We start from the raw sequence: 19956 nt of genomic DNA on the forward strand, positions 1-19956 counted from the left end.
CGGTCTGACGATCCACAAGCTGGAGGCGAAGACCACGGCGGCCATTCGACTCATACGCAAAATCTCCAACCGCTGTGGCGGATCAAGCAAGGAAAGCAGGACCCAGACGTCCGGTTCTCGTGGTGGTCACGGAACACTCAAGCTCGAGCACGCGAGCGCGGCCGATCTTCCTCTTCTGATCGTGCCGCGCCCCCTGCCTTCGCTTGTCTCAACCACCCATTTCACCTTTATTTTCTACACACTCCCCGGCCCGCCAAGAAGTCTAAGGGTTAGCTTCAAGGAAGTAGAGCCGTTGAATGGGCCGCCTGATTTCTTGACCAGTTGACAGGCGGAGTACACAGGAGCGGGCGATTCCGTCGCGTCCGGGTAGCAACTTGGCCACACGGCCGAGTCTCCAAAACGTTGGGGCGTATCCTTCATCGTGCACTACAACCACGTCTCCGACTGCGAGTTGGTGTAACGGATGTGAGGGCGCTTCGTGAGCGGACCGCAGAAGCAGCAGGTATTCATTCCGCCATCTTTGCCATAGGCGATTTGTGACGTTCTGTCGGTGCCTCCAGCGGCGTGTCAACTCGGAGCTTGTCGACGATGGCTCGAATGGCCCGAGGTTCTGGGGGAGGCACGTGTTCGGCTTGCCGAGCCAGAAGTGAGCCGGCGTTATGGGATGAGGTCCGTCGGCATCCGTGGTCAGGTACGTCAAGGGCCGGCTGTTGATAACCGCCTCCACTTCACACAACGTGGTTGCCAGTTCCTCAGCTGTCAGAGAGTTGCGCCCAAGGGTACGTCTCAGCGTCTCTTTCGTTATCCGAATCACTCGTTCCCACCAACCGCCCCACCACGGTGCCTTCTCTACGTTGAATTTCCAAACAATGCGCTTTCCGCTGCAGAAATCTTGGAGTGTGGCGTCGGTGAGGGAATGGAAGGACTTCGCACAGTGTTTAAAAGCGAGGGCGTTATCGGAGTATACCGTGGCAGGTAGGCGAGCAATGAAGCGCCTGAAGGCGAGCAAGAAACTTGACGCTGTCATCCCCGTCGTCAATTCCAGGTGTAGAGCCCGCGTGACGCCGCACGAGAATACGGCGACGTATGCTTTGACTTTGGAAGGGTCGTTGGTACGGCAGTACAGAGGACCGCAGAAGTCGACGCCCACAATAGAGAACGGGCTTGTTTCCGTTATGCGGTCACGTGGTAATGGTGCCGTCGGTGCTGTCTCCGGTGTCAGCCTGCGCCTTCGGCACGGCAAGCACTGGTGAAGGGCTTTCTTCACTGTCTGGCGCCCTCGAATGATCCAATAGCGCTGGCGGATCTCTGTGAGCGTGGCTTCTGTTCCAGCGTGCAACAGGCGCTCATGGGTTGCCAGAATAAGCAGCCGTGTTAAATCGTTCTTTCCGGGCAGAATGATCGGATGTCGCACTTCGAAAGGCGATTGTAAGCAGTGTAGTCGTCCCCCCACGCGGATAACGCCAGCGGAGTCCAAAAAGGGCTGTAGACGAAGCAGTCGGGAAGTCCCCACACCAAGCTGGCTGTTCGATAGAGCTTCCCGGTCTTGGGGGAATGCTTCCTGCTGTACCTGCAGAATCCAGTACAGTTCGGCTTCTTGGACTTCGTTAGCAACCAGTGGCCCGGTCATCGATGGACGTTGCGGTAAAGCGTTGTTTACGAAGCGTCGAACCCAGGCCGTCACTCTAAGTAGCCGTGAGTAGCGGCTGTAATCTGAAATTTGGCATAGTGGTTCCGGTGGCGAAGACCCCACAGGGCAAGATGACGCCAAGGCTGGTGACAGGTCGACGAAGTCAGCGACTTCCTGGGGCTGGTTCAATGGCCACAGGTTTTCTGTGTGGGCGATCCATGATGGTCCATGCCACCAAAGCTGTGAGGTTCTGAGGACTGTTGCACTTATTCCGCGTGTGATGAGGTCGGCAGGATTGTCCTTGCTGCTGCAATGCCCCCATCTGCATCCCTTGGTCAGGCGCTGGATCTCTTCGACGCGATTTCGGACGAAGGGTGGCCACCGGCTAGGTTCCCCGCATATCCAGTGCAGGGCAATCTGCGCGTCCGACCAGAAGAACGCACGTGTGGCTGATAGGCCAGGAACTCGCATTAGGTAGTTGTAAAGGCGCGCTGCGATGAGGCAGGCAAGCAGCTCGAGGCGAGGCAACGTCGTCACCTTGATAGGGGCCACACGACCTTTGCTGATCAGCAGATTTGCCTCAAACGGGTCACCATGCGCGGAGCGTCGGCGGACGTAGACAGCTGTGCCATATGCTCGCGGGCTAGCGTCCGCGAAGAAGTTGATTTCGATGGACTGCTCCGGGTAACCTTGGTTGTCTGATACGTTTCGTGGCAAACAAAGGTGTTGCAGCTCGGTTAGTTCGGAGCACCATGCGTTCCAGGCGGTGAGTTGCTCACGTTGTAGAGGACTGTCCCATGGGTGCCGCAGCTTCCATAAATCTTGAAATATAGCCTTTGCCCGGACCGTGAATGGTGCCAAGAAGCCTAGCGCATCGTAGATTCTTGCAAATGTTTGTAGCAGGGTTCGCTTGGTTGTGGGCTTGGTGTTGATAAACGCGGCCACGTTTCCTGTGCTGATGAGCAGCGTGTCGTCAATGCGGTTCCAGCTCACCCCGAGAACTTTCATTGTGGTGGTGTCGCCACCTTCATCCTCCAATGCGAGCTTATCTCTTATGAACAAGTCCCGCAGGGAAGAGATGTTGGAAGCCCATTTTCGGAGCTCCATTCCGGCTTCGGTAATTACAGCCTTTGCTTCCGAATATATCTGATGAGCTCGGTCGACGTCGTCCATGCCAATGATGAGGTCGTCGACATAGAAAGACTCTCGCAAGATGGCCTCGGTGTCCGGAAACTTTTGTGAGACTCGCAGATGATGGTGCAAAGTGGCGGCGAGCAAAAAGGGACTCGATCTCGCACCAAAAGGAACCCGTGTCATTCGCCACTTCACTACTGGAGGAAAGGGCTCATTCGGTGTAGGAAGGCGCTCCACCCACAAAAAACGTAGCGCGTCCCTGTCCTGTTCCCGAACAATCATCTGGAGGTAGGCCTTCTTTATATCTGCGACCATGACCACGGGATATAGCACCTGAATTTAAGAATGAGCCTTAACAGGTCCGCATCCAACTTGGGCCCCTTACAGAGAATGCTGTTCAGCGAAGGTTGCCCCGAAACATGTGACGAGGCATCGAAGACCACCCTTAGCTTGGTTGTGACGGCGTCCCGACGAACCACACCGTGATGCGGCATGTAGTACCTGGTTGTCGAGCATTGGTCACCGTCATGCTCGGGAACTCGTTCGGCATGGCCGTCGTTGAAATACGTCCGGATTGCGTTGTCGTACTGGGACAGCAGCTCAGGCTGACCACGAAAGCGCCGCATCTGCACACGCAACCGCTGTTCTGCGAGCCTATAGTTGTCAGCGCTAGCGTCCAGCCCTGGCTCCTGGATCATGAGTGGAACCTCGTACCGCGCGCCATTCTTCCTCACGTCGCTCTCGAATTGCTCTACGGCCGCGCGGTCCAGCACTGACGCATCAGGTCTTTCTTTGATCCCGATAGCATCCAGTCGCCACAGTGACGATAACTCGTTATCTGCCGCTTCGTCATCCAGCGAGGGCTCCATGAGGGCCAGGAATAAAGCACTAGATGATCCCGAAGTCCAGCCAGTTTCGTCGGAGTGTGCACCCTGGAGAGTCCAGCCGAACATTGTTTCGACGGCGGTCAGGTGCGGAGTCAGCCGTGAAATGTTCCCCGAGGTAACTTTCCAGTAGAAATCTGACCCAATTAGGATGCTGATGTGGTCATCCATGTAAGCCGACGCGGGCGAAGTGTCAGCGGCAAAAAGACCATGGTCGTGCATCAGTCTAAGCGTGTCATCGGTGATTGGGGGACTCGTAACGACGCAGATACTTGGGACCTCAAGGGCGTCGATGACCACCTGCTTGCCGTTGTTCTGGCTGGCCACCGTGACTGACACGCGAGGATACTTCTCCGCTGCTGCGTGGTGGCTCTTGCCGAATGTGACCAGCTTGAGGTCCTCAACGCCTTCAACGGAGTAGCCCAGAGCGCGCGAAACGTCACGCCGAACGAACGTCCGCTGGCTGCCCGTGTCTAGCAGAACCCTCACCAGAAGCTGACCGTTGGGACCCGTCGCCCATGCGCGGCAAGTCTGCAGGTAGACTGGAGTGGGCCGTGTGCTTCTAGTTGACGCTGTAACCACCGACGATGCCGCATGTGACGGTTTGGGCACTGTGGGCGGGCCCCCTTCACCAGCCGAGTGGGACGACCTGGTAGCGTGCGCGGAACCTGGCTGAGCCACGTCGCAGAGTGACGTTAGATGCCGGCGTGAACAGCGGCTGCAGGACAACGTTCTAGCAGTCTGGCAAGCACGTGCAATGTGATTCTGCTTGCCGCACCGGAAGCAATGTCTTCCTGCTTGCAGTCGCCGTCGCTTCTCCTCTGGTGGCACATTCGCGGTGCATTGCGGGATCCCATGGCCTCGCCCGTCACAAAGGGGGCAACAGTCACCACGAGGAGGCGGCGATGACTCCGCATGTAGCGCTGCGGCTGACGGTGGAGAAACCTCCTCATGCGGTGTCGGCCGGGGTGCTGGAGGGCGTCGAACCTGAGGACCGGTGCTGTCCATGTACCCTTCTTCCCGAATTTCCACCTGAATACGGAGAAAATCCAAGATCTCCTGAACTTGCTTCGCATCCCCGTTCACCTCATTCGCGGCTGATTCCTTCATCCGTTGCCGGTAAAGAAGAGCGATGTCATGCGGCAACGCCTTCAGCAGGACCCGGTGGATTATGACGGCGTACCGGTCGGGCGCGATACCTAGTGCCTCCAAAGCGTTTAGGCGAAAGCTGATGTCGTCATGCAAGCGCCGCAGCCCCGCGACGTCCGCAGAGGTCTTCACTGGAGTTATGGCGAGGAGGGCATCGACATGATCCGCCATCAATAGGTCTCTGCGACCAAAATGGTCTGTAAGGATCTTGATCGCAGCGTCGTATCCATCCTCCGCAAGCCTGATGCCCTCAATCGCGGTCTTAGCGGGGCCGGTCATGTACGAGCGGAGGTACTTGAATTTATCGATTTTCGTCAAGTGTTGGTTTGCATGGATGGTAGCGTCGAATTGTTCCCAGAACCCCTGCCAATCGCGACGGTCCCCAGAGAATGGTGCAATCTGCAGCTTGGGGAGGGCGACGTGGGGAACTGGCACGGCGGGAGCAGCCGTGGATTCGCTCACCCTTCGATCTAGCGTATGTCCACCAGCAGCGGAGGTCGAGGGACCGGAGACGGCAGAAGGCGATGATCGGGCGGTGTGCACGCGGGCCCGAATTTCGCAAATGCTGAGCTCGTAGTCCCATGCTGTGGCGTAGTCCGCCTGAAAGGCCTCGTCCGAGAGTTGAGCCTGGATCTTGGCGTCCAGGGCGGCGAGCTCTGTCTGCTTCTCAGTAAGTAGGGTGACGTAGCCCTGAATTCGGGTCTCGGGGGCAGCGTGATCCTCGAGGAGAGCGTCAAGCGCGGCGATCGCCTTCGTGATGGCGGCGCGCAGGGACCCCCGAACTCGGCGTTCGTGCTCCATGAAGGAAGGAACCGGGAGCCTGGGCGGGTTTTCGGCACCAGCGTGTGGCGAATCAAGCAAGGAAAGCAGGACCCAGACGTCCGGTTCTCGTGGTGGTCACGGAACACTCAAGCTCGAGCACGCGAGCGCGGCCGATCTTCCTCTTCTGATCGTGCCGCGCCCCCTGCCTTCGCTTGTTTCAACCACCCATTTCACCTTTATTTTCTACAACCGCCACGCCGGAATGAAAGAAGCAAACCTTCTGCGCCTGGTTCAATCGTTCGTCGTAAGTCACATTGTGTACGTCGCGGCCTTCCACAACTGGCAAGCCGCCGAGCGAAGGAAGATTGCGGCGCTCATCCACAAAGCATACAAGGCAGCCCTGGGGCTATATGCTTGTACTCGCATACACAAGCTCCTAGAACTAGGGGTACACAACACCCTAGAGTAGATTGCCGAAGCACAGCAAACAGCACAACTCGAGAGGCTGACCACCACCCGGACAGGCCGTTACATCCTACAGCGCCTGGGCTTGCGCCCCCAGCAGCAACCAAGGCAGCTCCAGTCTGACCACGCAGCCTCCCTGCCTAAGGGCACGCTCGAGAGACTGTACGTGCACCCGCTGCCCAAGCATATGCACTCGGAACACAACAAAGAAAGACGGCTCGCTCGGGCCAGGGCCCTCCCATCTACGTACGCCGCAGACACTGGCGCTTCCTACGTGGACGTGGCGGCCTATCCGGGAAGACCCAATACCTACGTTGCCGTGGCGATGGCGGCCACAGACGGTGCAGTAAAGTCAGCTAGCAGCTTCAAGGCGCAGAATGTGAAGCAAGCCGAAGAGATGGCTATAGCCTTGGCCATCGTGAACCCGCAAACAACCACGGTACTACGTGACTCCAAGTCGGCAATGCTGGTATACGCAACCAACCAAGTGAACCCAAACACTGTGAAAGTGCTGTGCAGTGCGCGTACCAACGGGCTGCCGGTGGCACTTCGATGGTTCCCCGCCCACGTAGGTCCCTTGCGCCTCCGCGGCGGACTGATGAACCGGAACGAGGAGGCCGACTCCGCCGCGCGCGAGCTCACCAGCGGCGTCCACGAGTCTGGCCTCCTCACCGGACCCGTCCGGCGACATAGAGATGCCCGACCACCTCACCACATACGAGGAAATCTTGGAGTGGTACCGGCAGACCCGAAGACGACGTCCGCCACCTCACCCAAATCTAAATCGGGAAGAAGCAGTTCTCTACAGACAATTACAGACCGAATCGCTCCTTACCCCAGTGCTTGCAAAACATCTGTGCCCCGGTGTATACGAAAGTGAAATGTGCCGTGTATGTGATAGTGCGCGTGCGACACTCAGCCATATACTCTGGAACTGCAGGACACAGCCTGCTGAGGCCGCGCAAGAAACTATGCCCTCTCATATCACAGAAGCCATGAACGCTAAAGACTGCAGTGCACAAATCCAGGCCGTCCAGCAGGCGAAGGCTGCCCTGGCACGCCAGCGGCCCGAAAACGCAACCCCACCTGGGAAGCGTGAGTAGGCCCGGGCACCAGGCAGGTCTCCGCGACGTAGCGGCCACGTCATAGCTGCCGGTTATTTTAATAAAGTTGTTCCTCCTCCTTCTCCTCCACGGAGAGCCATGCCCTGTGAAGTTTGTCGTTCTGGAGAAATGCTCCCGAGACATCATTCTAGGTATGGACGTCCTCTCCGAGTATGGTGCCGTCATTGACCTGGGCTCGAACAGCCTCACGCTGCGGATGCCGGATGTACCACGGAGTCACTCCTCGCCAAGTTTCGCCTCGGCCAGGGTGTTAGAGAAGCACGTGAAGCTGCCTCCGCTGGCCAGTGTTTTCTTGCTGGTGCAAGTTGACACGTTCCCAGACGGGGAAGCACTCTTAGAAGGAAGTATCCAGCTTCTTCTGGAGAAGGGAATCGGGGTCGCCAGAGGCCTACTGCGGCTTCAAAATCGATGCGCAGAAGTTCTCGTGACAAATTTTTGAAACGAGTCGCAGCACCTGACCGTATGGCCGTAGCCCACGTGGAAGGCATCGCGGAAATCTCAGCTGTTGACGTGGTGTAAGACGCCGATATATCGTCTCTGCCGGAAACGGCAGGAAGTCTGGAACTCGACGTGAACTCAAAACTTTCGGGTCAACAAAGGAGTGAGTTGCTTTCACTGCTCGAAGAATTTCGTCACTGCTTTGCTACGCCGTCCGGAGTTGTCCGAACCACCGTTGCTAAGCACCGTATTTTGACTGATGACGCCGCGCATCCAACTCACCAACCGCCGTACCGAGTTTCGCCCAAAGAACGAAAGGCAATACAAACCCAGGTGAAAGACATGCTGAAGGACGACGTCATCCAACCGTCTAACAGTCCCTGGGCTGCACCAGTGGTGCTTGTAAAGAAGAATGATGAGACACTGCGGTTTTGCGTAGATTATCGGCGGTTAAACAAAATAACAAAGAAGGACCTGTACCCGCTTCCACGCATCGATGACACTCTCGATCGGCTCCGCCATGCCCGCTTCTTCTCGTCAATAGACCAGAAGAGTGGGTACTGACAGATTGAGGTTGACGAGCGGGACCGAGAAAAGACGGCTGGGAGGAGGCGCTGCTCACCGGACAGGGGTCGGCAGGTCGAAGCGAGGAAGACGAGGTGTGTGAGGAGGCAGAAGAAGGACGCGAGAGGGAAAGAGGAGGAGGAAGGGGCGGCGAGCGCTGGAGGCAGGAAGCAGGTGGTTCCAGAAGCTCTTGGCAGGGCGAGAACGCCTAGGGGGTCTTCGTCACGGAGCCGCACATTCCTCTTGGAAGCTCTCAGCTGGGCGTCAACGCTCAGGATATCTTCACACCGAGCAACACCTGGTCTCTTCCAGTCGAGACTGTCCACGGAACACCCGGGCCGAATATGACGTGTTGTTCACCGGCACCGGCACAGCACCGGCATCGACAAGGGCACCGAGCCCAGCGCACCAAGCCCTGCGCACCGCGTCAACTCACCGACTGGGACCTACACGTGAGCGCGAACAATTTGGAGTGGGACTTCTCACAGGGGACTTCGTTTTCATAACACTGTTGTCATTAGATTAGCTGGATGTTCATTTGTGCACGTTATTTTGTAATTTGACCCGTCAATATAATTTGGTCCTTGTCCGTAGCCAAATCGTCTCTACTCTTGTCCGCCCGGTAAATGTTAACCTCCTCATTTACAAAAACAACCTGCATCACAAAAATGGCGTCCGCGACAGGACTCTCTGCGTAACTTCCAGAGAGTCGAGGAGGTTGTGTTGTAACTCTGGCGGAGAGGAGAGTATTTGGCAGCCGACATGGAATTAGAATATTTGCTGAAGATCGGTAAAGGGCTAGGACTGGCGGGTGCTGAGCTCAGGGAATGGTTGGAGAGAGAGGCAGACGCTGCTCGCGAAAGAAGGGCACGCGCGAGAGCCGCAAAAGTGCGAAGACTCCAACTCGAACTGGCCGCTCTAGACCGCAAGATGGAGCTCGTGAAGAATTCAGATCAGCTTTCGATTGCGGAGATAGACCGTAAAATATTAGAGATAGACAGTCACCTTGAGGAGAAAGAATGGAGCAAAGAAGGCATCGCACTCCAAGCACGTGATGAAAGAGAAGTCACGTGGGTCGCAAAATGCGATGAGGCCACGCGGAAAAAAGAAGATAAAGAGGATTTTGAGCGGCAAGCCGCAGAGGTGGACGCCGTTGTCCAGGCACAAGAAGTTACACGTGCTGAGTGTGGCACACAGGCAGACGAGCCGCGTGCTGGAACGATTATTGTGAATGCGCCGAGTGAGGTCATCGGTGCACAGCGGTGCGACATACCATTCGAGCAGTTTGGCACGCGCTCTCACTCAGAACGCTTCGCTGTCGGACGCGAGGCGAGAAAAAATGAATCGGGCAGGGATGGCCTGCAAACGCACGTGGTCTCGGGCAACAAGCTGTTGCTAGCCGAGAGTGACCAAGATTTTAAACATTTCTTCCAGCAGAAGCATGCAAGTTGTCTCAAGGAAGTTGTTCCCGCACGCGATGGGATTAAAGTTCAGCCGCACTCCTTGAGAGCTCAAGTAACTGTGCCAAGCAGCGCGCGCATCCGCAAAACAGCGGGTGCAATCAAAGGTACTGGTCTTTCGAGATACGGCTGCGGGGGTCATCATGCGGCACCCTTGCTATTGACAGAATCTCTTGGAGAAGCCAAGCCGACCACCTAGCCAAAGGCCAAAGGTGTCCAATGGACGCGTCCGAAGAAGGTGAAGATGAAGTGACGTGTGAACAAACGGGACTGAAGACACGATTTCGACATGGCTAGAAATCTCGTGCCTAGGCGAGAGGAACAGGTTTGAAAATTATTTTAGGAAAGGAAACTGGTAGATTGTTGCATGTTAGGTTCATAGCTTGTACTCTGTTAACTGTGTGCGGGTCACTCGAGCCTCCTTGAACGACAGCCGCCCGTATACAGTGCTGGACGGTTTTGCGTGGTGGTAGTTTAATTATTGTTTGGTATTGTTTAAAACATCTGTGACTCCTTAGTTTGGTTGGAATAATTGTGGTACTATTAGTCACTACTTATTTTGGGTGGTCTGTGTAAGCCGTGACTTAGGAGATGCAGTTTGTTGTATTATAAGTATTTGTATTTGAGTTTTATTGTGTGCTGTTTGGATTCATTGTTATGCAGTGTTTTGGAAGTGTTACTATATGACGTGAAAGTGTTCTGGTGGTAGTGGTGATACGTGGTGCCTAGCGTGTAAGCTGACTGGACTTTCCACTGTGACCATCGACGGACTTTTCACCGGAAGTGTTAGTTCCCGAAAACACTTCTTTCGATGGGGGCAATTGTGAGGAGGCGCTGCTCACCGGACAGGAATCGGCAGGTCGAAGCGAGGAAGACGAGGTGTGTGCGGAGGCAGAAGAAGGGCGCGAGAGGGAAAGAGGAGGAGGAAGCGGCGGCGAGCGCTGGAGGCAGGAAGCAGGTGGTTCCAGAAGCTCTTGGCTGGGCGAGAACGCCTAGGGGGTCTTCGTCACGGAGCCGCACATTCCTCTTGGAAGCTCTCAGCTGGGCGTCAACGCTCAGGAGATCTTCACACCGAGCAACACCTGGTCTCTTCCAGTCGAGACTGTCCACGGAACACCCGGGCCGAATACGACGTGTTGTTCACCGGCACCGGCACAGCACCGGCATCGGCAAGGGCACCGAGCCCAGCGCACCGAGCCCTGCGCACCGAGTCAACTCACCGACTGGGACCTACACGTGAGCGCGAACAATTTGGAGTGGGACTTCTCGCAGGGGACTTCGTTTTCATAAGACTGTTGTCATTAGATTAGCTGGATGTTCATTTGTGCACGTTATTTTGTAATTTGTCCCGTCAATATAATTTGGTCCTTGTCCGTAGCCAAATCGTCTCTACTCTTGTCCGCCCGGTAAATTTTAACCTCCTCATTTACAGAAACAACCTGCATCACAACGGCCTTTATTACCCCAGATGGGCTTTATGAGTTCAAAGTGATGCCTTTCGGGCTATGTACAGCACCAGCGACCTTCCAGCGTGTAATGGACGCCTTTCTCGCCGGCCTTAAATGGCAGACTTGCCTCGTTTATCTCGATGACGTCGTCATCTTTGCAAGTACGTTCGACGAACACTTACGACGACTTAGAGAGGTACTGAAGGCTCTCGAAACTGCCGGCCTTACGCTCAATCCAAAAAAATGCCGGTTCGCGTACGATGAGCTGAAGTTCCTAGGCCACATTGTTAGTAGTGCAGGTGTAAGTGCTGACCCAGCGAAAACAGCCGCGGTTCGCGCCTTCCCAACACCGTCTGACAAGTCGGCAGTGAGAAGGTTCCTGGGTCGGTGCGCTTACAATCGCCGCTTCGTTAAGAACTTCTCCCAGATTGCTGCCCCACTGACTTACCTTACAAAAGAACGGGTCCCGTTCGAGTGGAATGAAGAACAACATCGGGCATTCGAGGACTTAAAATCCGCTCTGCAAACGACGCCCGTCTTAGGCCATTTTGAGCAGAAGGCTGAAACTGAAGCCCATACCGATGCAAGTAGCGCGGGACTTGGTGCTGTGCTCATCGCTCATCCAAATGCAGGATGGAGCTGAGCGAGTCATCGCTTACACGAGCCGTACGCTAACCAAAGCGGAGCAAAACTATTCAACCACCGAAAAGGAGTGCCTTGCAGTCATTTGAGCAGTTACAAAGTTTCGTCCCTATCTGTATGGTCGTCCATTCCGTGTAGTCACAGATCACCATTCACTGTGCTGGCTTGCCAACCTGAGGGACCCATGCGGACGACTCGCTCGGTGGGGACTACGACTTCAAGAATTTCACTTTTCCATCATTTACAAGTCGGGCCGCAAACACAGTGATGCGGACTGCCTGTCTCGGGCCCCCGTGGAAAGCGCTCAGCCGGAAGTCGATGATGACGACGCCTTCCTGGGAGTACTACATGGCTCTGATATGGCCGAACTGCAACAAAAGAACCCTGAGCTTCAAACACTTACGGCATACCTTCAAGGCCAACAAGTTGAACTTCCCAAAGTTGTCTCCCGTAACGTGTCCTCGTTCAGTCTTCGACAGGGCGTCCTCTACAAAAAGAGCTATGACTCAAACGGCAGGTCGTGGCTTCTCGTTGTGCTAGACAGCCTTCGCGACGAAATCATCGAAGCTTCTCATGACCACCCCACCGCCGGACATCTCGGATATAGCCGCACACTAGCCCGGATACGAGAAAAGTACTACTGGCCTCGTCTTCCGAAATCAGTCCGTTACTAAACGCAAACATGCCGAGAATGCCAGAGGCGGAAGAAGCCGCTGACAAAGCCGGCCGGATTTCTACATTCTATCCAGCCCCCACTAACAGCTTTCGAACAAATTGGCATGGATCTTCTGGGCCCATTCCCCATGTCCAACTCAGGCAATCGGTGGATTGTGGTAGCGACGGATTACTTAACCCGCCTCGCAGAGTCTAAGGCGCTGCCACTCGGAACAAGCGCTGAAATAGCGAAATTTTTCATTGAGTCAATTGTTTTGCGGCATCGGGCTCCCAAAGTGTTAATAACTGACCGCGGCTCGGCGTTCACGTCGAAACTGACGCAGGACATACTCCGCTTGAGTAACACCAGCCACCGTCGAACAACGGCGTACCATCCCCAAACAAATGGACTTACAGAGCGCCTCAATAAGACAATGACAGATATGATAGCCATGTATGCAGACGTCGAGCACCGAACTTGGGACGAAGTGCTCCCATTCGTGACCTTTGCGTACAACACCGCGATCCAAGAAACGACGGGATTTTCTCCTTTCTATTTGGCGCACGGCCGGCACGTAAACACCATGCTCGACGCAATGCTGCCCCACTTGCCCAGCGACCATACCCACGAAGATGCGGAAGTTGTCTCACAGCGCGCTGAGGAAGCACGACAACTCGCAAGGATCAGGATTCAAAATCAACAATCCGTCGACGCTAACCGCTACAACCTCCGTCGACGAGAAATAAATTTCACCCCTGGTGATCGAGTTTGGGTTTGGACACCGGTACGGCGCCGTGGTCTGAGCGAGAAGCTTATGAAGTGTTACTTCAGCCCCTATACAATACTCCGCCGCATTGGTGACCTCAATTATGAAGTGAAACCTGACACAGCGCGCACAGCCTCCTGTCGAAGGCCAAGATCCGAAGTGGTACACGTCGTGCGGCTCAAGCCTTACTACGAACGTTGAGGCACGGACTACGCACCCACGTATAGAACTGGAAGTGTTCCGTCTTGCAGATGTTGATCCGCGTTGGACAATGTCATTTCGCTTTCCGTAGCATCGAGTCGATGCCCTCTCAGAAGGGGGGGAGTAATGCCACCACTATCATCAACAGCAAGTCAGGGAAGAAATGCCGTGAAGCCTATTTTCGCAAAAACAAACCAGTTCAAGCTTAGTTTTTCCCCCGTACCATTTCTGAATGGAATGCACTTCCGGAAACAGTTGTTCAGGCCAGAAATTTTCCCGAAGCGCTCCATGCGAGTATTTGTCACTGAGTATGTGCATTGTACGGTGTGCCATGTCTTTACCGATGTGCCTTATTTTTTGTTTGATTGTTTTCTTACTTTAACAAAAAAAAGTTTGATCCTTGTATAAATGATTGTGTATTGCCAGTTGCCCGTCCTGCTTGGGCCAGAAAATCTGGCTTGTAGTATTCGCAATAAATAAATAAATAAATAAATAAATAAATAAATAAATAAATAAATAAATAAATAAATAAATAAATAAATAAATAAATAAATAAATAAATAAATAAATAACAGCACAAATGCAAGACCAAAGCAAATTCCAGGCCTTCTTGGCGGTCGACTTAGGCGGAAAGCCCATTACGGTTCCCGGTAATTGTATGCAAGGTAAAACAGTGGTGGAAAGCTTCCCCAACGCTTGAAGCTGTTGTATCACAAGAAGCAAGGGCAGTTGCAGTCATCATGTGAGTGCGAACGGAACATGCGAAAGAAATTGTGCCTATATTTTCTTTTCTACGCCCAAGTTCGCGGATAGCAGGGAGCGAGTGCTTCTTCGGATGGCTGATTCCATCTTTTTTACAGCAAAGCTGTAAATGGCTAGGATCCGGCAGATCGTCTCCGGTCCCAGAGCGATGTAGCCAGGAATCGCCAGCGAGCGTAGCGCCACGTCGGGAGCCCACTCAAATCCCCGGAATCGTAAAACTGCGCGCCACACCATCGGGGCATGGAAAAAATGATACAAAATTAAAAAAAGGTCCTAGGGCCTTCATAGAGCATGCGCCGTGATTACCATACCCGCGCTATAATAAATTTCTACCCACGATTCCTGTGTGTTTTGTAGCGTAAGCTACACTGGCCGAGGTTGAGAAGTTTCGCGTGTGCCGTGAATGGCCGTTCTGCGCAAGCGCGAGGGGCATTGGATTGGATTCGTTTCGATTGAATGGCTTGGCTTGTATAAGATTGGATTGTATTTGGATTGGATTAAAGTGGATTAGATTAAAGTGTATTGCGTCATAGACCCTTTGCAAAATGGCCAAATCGTTGGCGGACAAGCAGCAAACCACTCTGGCAACACTGTGCACCCGCTGCGCCGCCATTAGAAAGGAAGCGAAAAGGCTGCGAGCACAGGATTTCTATGGGGTAGCTACCGTCCACCGTCCACGTAATTGCATACGCGTCGTGGGGCAACAGACTCGTGAAGCCGTGGGCGAAAACATGCAACCGCAACGGCGTTGCTACGACCTGCTCCCTTTCTAATGGCGTCGTCGCGTTCACCACCAGTGCTACCACCGCTGAATTCTCAGTGTTGTCCGCCTTTTTGCAAAGGGTCTATAGCCGTGGCAGACGCACTGGGGCCGGCGCGTGCCTAGGTGTGCGCCTCAATTGCGCAGTAGCCAAGTCTGACGCTGCATCGGAGCCGCTTGATAGCCGTTTCACGTGGCTCGTGCAGAGCCGTGCTGAGCATGTGCGAGGAGCAGTGACTGGACAGGACTGGACTTTCAGTTAATAACCAGGAACAATGCTCAATCTCAAATGACAAACAAAGGTGTTTTGCTTCGTGCACCCCTTTCACTACGACCCAGTCAAACCTCACGTTGAGGCTCGGCACCGCAGCTTTGCTGGCCATCCCTCTTCACGGGGTGGAAGTGCTCTGAGTTTTTTTCTTTCTTTCTTGCCACCCTAAAACGATGACCCAGCTGCGCCAGTGGATCAGCTGACCCATTACTAAACCGCACTATAAACGGTATTGTGCTTCAGGTAACCGTGTTTTAAGCAATACATATACGCATATAGTTCTATGGGAGGCCTACCGGTGGCCAGGAAAACCTGTGTTACATCTGGTACCGCACTATAAGCGGTTAAAGTTATAAATGACTTACAGTGTACTTTTTTGTTTGCCTTCCGTTGTTTCAAAAAAATATGAAGGGGTTTACTGGCAGGTTTTAGAAACAGTATTCTTTGGTTTATTACTGAACAAGTTTCTTGTCTAGTGATGCGCCGCTGCTGCCGAGGCTACTTATTTGGACGCTGAATAAGCTTCCCAACCTTATTTAGTCACTAAACCCCATTCGCCTCAAATGTCATTTGGTATTCTGGTGTAGCGCCAAACTAATGACATTTAGAACAAATTACACTTAGAGCAAAGTACACTTAAAGCAAACGACATTTAGAAAAAGTGTCATTTGCTCTAAATCCCCAACAAATGCCCTAGATTTCATTTCCTAGAGGATGTGATTGTGAACTCTTCCAGAAGCCCATGTATCTCATATCTCTAAGCAATAAAAGGTATTTGAACAGCAATCTCGCTTAATGTTATTTTCTGCAACTGGGCTGTCAAGTTGCTGCCAGGGGAGGCTCTGAAAAGTAATCAAACCAACTTTCAGAAATAAATTTTTATTGAGCAAGCCATCTGCCCATCTTCTTTCGATTGTGCAGGTACGAGATTTGCGAGATTGTTTTGGCAGAGACCCTCCAGGTGGGTCCCCTAGCAGCATGGAACGCACCTTGGACACGCGGCTTGTACATTCCGCACCAATAAAAGTACGTGGCCAGCTCATGGAGGAGCGGATTGTCTTCACGGGGGCACGGCCGGCTGGGGTCCTTGTGGAGGGCGTTCACTTCGGCTAGCACGGCACTGGAAAAAAAATAGCAGTGGCTTAGCCCGGCAATGCCAAGATATACGTAGCGTGAGCTAAGGTTCAGCTGGTTATTCGTAGGTTTCCTGGTTGTCTAGGATTAGCTGATTATCATGCTTACTGCTGCTGAAACGATTCCCAATCCAATCCAATCCAATCACGGCAGCGGGTCCGGCGCACCAGCTGTGCGCCGTGAAACGTCACTGCTCCTCGTGCATGCGCAGCACGGCTCTCCAGGAGCCACGCGAAATCACAAAATTCGGCACAACAGGCTCGCTCACCCAGGGAGAGTGGAAACCTAGGACCGCTAGGCCACCTAGAGCAAGAAGAGTAGGGCTGCACTGCTGCCTCCGAGAGAGAAAAGTGACGAGACAGGTTCACCTCTGCCTGTGGGTAACAGTGCCGTGACTGCAATTACGCCACTCATGGCATTCTTACTAACGCAGAAAATTTCAAAAGCGTCAAAGCAGGTGCCGCCCCCTGCATTCACGTTTTTGCACCAAGGTTCGTGATGTCACAAATCTTGACTTTAGCTTGTTTAAGCATTTTTCAGAACAAAAAGAAACCTCCTGAAACCAAGCCTAAAAGATTTTTTTAGAAAAACGCTTGAATTCAAGCTGCACCAATCTTGCGCTCCCACATTCAGAATTCAGGACGTCCTAATCTTGGTGCAGAAAAGTGAATGCAGAGGGCGATACCTGCTCTGACGCTTCTGGAATTTTCCACGTTAGTAAGCAAAGCAAGCAACAAGTTAGTAGTGGTATAAGTGCCCACCGACAGAGGCAAACTTGTTTCTTCACTTGTGCTTCCTTTCGCCAGCAAGCCCCGCACGAAACATTTTTAGCTTGCACAGCTAACCAGCAAACACACAACTAGCGCAATAGGTGACACAATCATGGGTGGAAGTGGGCTTGCGCATATGCGGGAGCAGCTCAGGGAGCAGGAATAGTGCTGTTTGGCAGCAGCTTTGGAGCATCAAAGCACAAGTTTTAAAGCTGTGCAAGTCTCTCTGGGAGCAGATTTCGAGGGTCAAACACGATTTACTGGACATTATTTTTGTTTCTGGTAAGCCCACACGAACAATAAATTTTCGAGTGGCTTTTATTTAACGTTTACCGCTGAACCCAAATTACTTTCGACAAATTTAAAGAATATGCTTCATGACCAAAACATTACAGGTGACTATAGAGCTCTTAATAACCGAAAGCTAGAGATAATAAATGGTTTAGTAGCTACACCTGATTAGTCGTCAGACCAACATTTAATAATGTTTGCGTTATTACAGCACCACTGCTGACATGTGAAGGAAACTACAGAAGGCTACAGACACCTAGTAAGAAAAATTTACCTTCACTCTGCACCTAACAAGACTTCAGACAAATAAAAAACTTTTGCTCTCGTCAATATGTCATTGGCATGAAAAACTCTCACAGAACTTGAGGGGACCCTTGTTTTCATACGCCTCGCCTGCACCTGCACCTGCATTGGGAGCCGGCATTTTAGGCAGCCGACCCGTCACGCGAGTTGCGACCTCTTCGAGACCCCATGCAGCGCGCCGAACCGGCTCGCTGTGAATGCGAGGGCATGGGGGAAGGAAGACCAGCTTGTCACCTCTTCGACCAGGGGAAGACCTCGTCTTTGCCGCGAAAGCTTTCCGCCGGGAGTCGAATGGGCGATTTGGTCGGAATCCGTTCGCTCAGTAGTGCCTACTATGGATGCCCCGATGATGGTGAACCACTTGGCTCCACAGCACTCTGCTGAGAGGTTCGGTCCTGACTGGTCGCAAGGGATGCCTCCCCCGCCCACTCCCGTGACTGCGATGACAGATATTGAGGTCTGAGTCCTGCGGCTTGAGCGAGCCAATGGGGCCACCGTCTTCCCGCAAGCGATAGTCGTGTTGTCTGGTAGATGCCCTGTATCTGCCAGGCAATAAAGCCTCACTTTGTATTGCCGGAGTATCCAAACCCATGTGTGAGTCTTCGGATTCCGCTGGGGCTAGTGTACGGTGCGCGGCACATTCTCTAGCGAAGCTAGCCGGGGTCCTTTACTATCCCGCACGTTTGCCCACAAACTAGAGATAAACCATGGTTGAAAAACTAAAACCGATCATGCTTCAGAGTAATTAAAAATAAATGTTCATGTTTATAAACAACAGCAAGAGAAAAAAACACATTCTACCACCTTACTCCAACTCTAGATTACGTAATGCAGGCTTGTATCGACATAAAAAAAAATACCACGCCACTACGCTGTGTTAGGAGCGAAGCCCCTTAGGGGCTGGGGCTGTTGGCGTCTCCTGTCGTCGTTGTCGTTATCGTCGCCTAATGCAGTCATGGTACTAAAACACCGGGACCCTCGTTTATGCCGCGTACTGGAGCACTTGGTGCTTCGAAGTCGAGAGATTTTCACAGCAAAGCTGTATACCTCTACCACCCAGCGATTTAATTTCCATTGGCAAAAACTCCAAGGCGCTAAGAATACACTTATGCTTCGCCCCTCCCCAGGTTTTACGCAAGCGGAGATGGCCCGGGACTTTTTATCCAGGGAACAAACCTATTGCTGCTTATCAAGCTTTTTTTCTTAGGGACTGAGGACAGCTTGTGCAAGTACGGTATCCGAAGCCCACATTTTTGTACAAACACTCTGATCATCTCCTCACTCGTTCATAGCCTGCAGGGCCCCCGCCAGGTCCTTGGACTCAAACTTTGCCGCTGTGCAGAGCTCGTGGGCAATCGCCTTGCGCAGGATCTGCATCTGGCCAACCTGGAAGAGCAGAAAAGGTGGGCGTAAAGGGCGCTCCGAACTGGGGGCTGCTCGTCAGTTAAACTTGCTTCCAGCCCCTGCCATGCACTCGAGAATGACCGGTCTCACATCTTCATAGCCCTGGGTGGGTCCTCGGACAGCAAGGAATCGATACACCCGGGAGAACCACCTTCTCTCCCTCCCTTTGAAGAAGTTCGCGCTAAATGGCTCCACCAAGGAGACAAGTTATTCACTTAAGCAACTCTCTGGAAAGCACAAAATACACCTGCAGGTACATCAGTTATCCGCTGCCCAATATAACATGCACGCACCGTGATAGTCATTCACGAGCACTCGCAAAGACATAGGAGCACTGTTGAATGGGTACTTGGCCACATTTCCACGTGAGCTAGGTATGCGAAATTGACGTTCAATTGATTGAAATACTCCTGTTCCCTTTAGATAACTTCAAACCGGGTTGGACTGTGACTAGTCTGCTTTAACGACATTCCCCTTAGAGAGTGCCTTACACTACAGAGTGCCTGTATGGTTGTTGATGGCGTGCGCTACACGTTATGCTACTGCTGGCAGCTACACTCTAAACTTTTTTTCCTCCCATATACTCCATAGAGGTTCTTTTTCGTCTGTCCTCTAGTGGTCCTCCTTGTAGGAGTTTTTTTACTACATGGAACAGGGAGGTTTTGTTTACCTCCTCAAAACAGGGAGTTTTTAGGTTATAGAAAGGAGGTATTTAGGGAGTGTTTAGAAATGTTTGGGAGAATTTAAGGAGGTCAAAATGGAGTATTCTTTACTTCCTGAAGGGCGTTTTTAAGTGATGTTTATGGAATTTTTAGGCGGTTGAATAGGAGCCTATTATGGCTCCCTTTGGAAGTACTTATGTTAGTTTAGGGGCGTTTTTAGGAGGTTCAAGGGAAGCATTTACTTCTTTTGAATGGAGTTTGACGAAAGCTTGGGGAG

At 52.8% G+C, this 19956-nt stretch overlaps 1 protein-coding gene across 1 annotated transcript; it reads right to left on the reverse strand.

The window, feature by feature from the left end:
- Nucleotides 1-1181: 1181 nt before the first annotated feature.
- On the reverse strand, nt 1182-19035 carry LOC144175772 (uncharacterized). Its single transcript, XM_077704786.1, has 5 exons — nt 18896-19035; nt 16041-16235; nt 3150-5617; nt 1754-3069; nt 1182-1229 (listed from the first exon to the last, which is right to left on the reverse strand). Exons 1-5 carry the CDS (start codon nt 18988-18990, stop codon nt 1182-1184), a joined length of 4122 nt encoding a protein of 1373 aa, XP_077560912.1. The 5' UTR covers nt 18991-19035.
- Between the last annotated feature and the right edge of the window lie 921 nt (nt 19036-19956).

This window comes from Haemaphysalis longicornis, unplaced genomic scaffold (genome assembly GCF_048455015.1).
Source record: "Haemaphysalis longicornis isolate Haplotype H1 unplaced genomic scaffold, Haemaphysalis longicornis Haplotype H1 scaffold_3, whole genome shotgun sequence".
Classification (NCBI taxonomy): Eukaryota; Metazoa; Arthropoda; class Arachnida; order Ixodida; family Ixodidae; genus Haemaphysalis; species Haemaphysalis longicornis.

Bases quoted from the DNA above. Each gene is read 5' to 3' on its own strand.
- LOC144175772 (XM_077704786.1), bottom strand. From the start codon at position 18,990: ATGCAGATCCTGCGCAAGGCGATTGCCCACGAGCTCTGCACAGCGGCA. The intron at 5,618-16,040 runs GTACCTGCACAA...AAACCCGCCCAG, and splicing joins AAAACAATCTCGCAAATCTC to GCTCCCGGTTCCTTCCTTCA. The intron at 1,230-1,753 runs GTGGGGTCTTCG...GCCGTGCCGAAG, and splicing joins CCTTGGCGTCATCTTGCCCT to GCGCAGGCTGACACCGGAGA.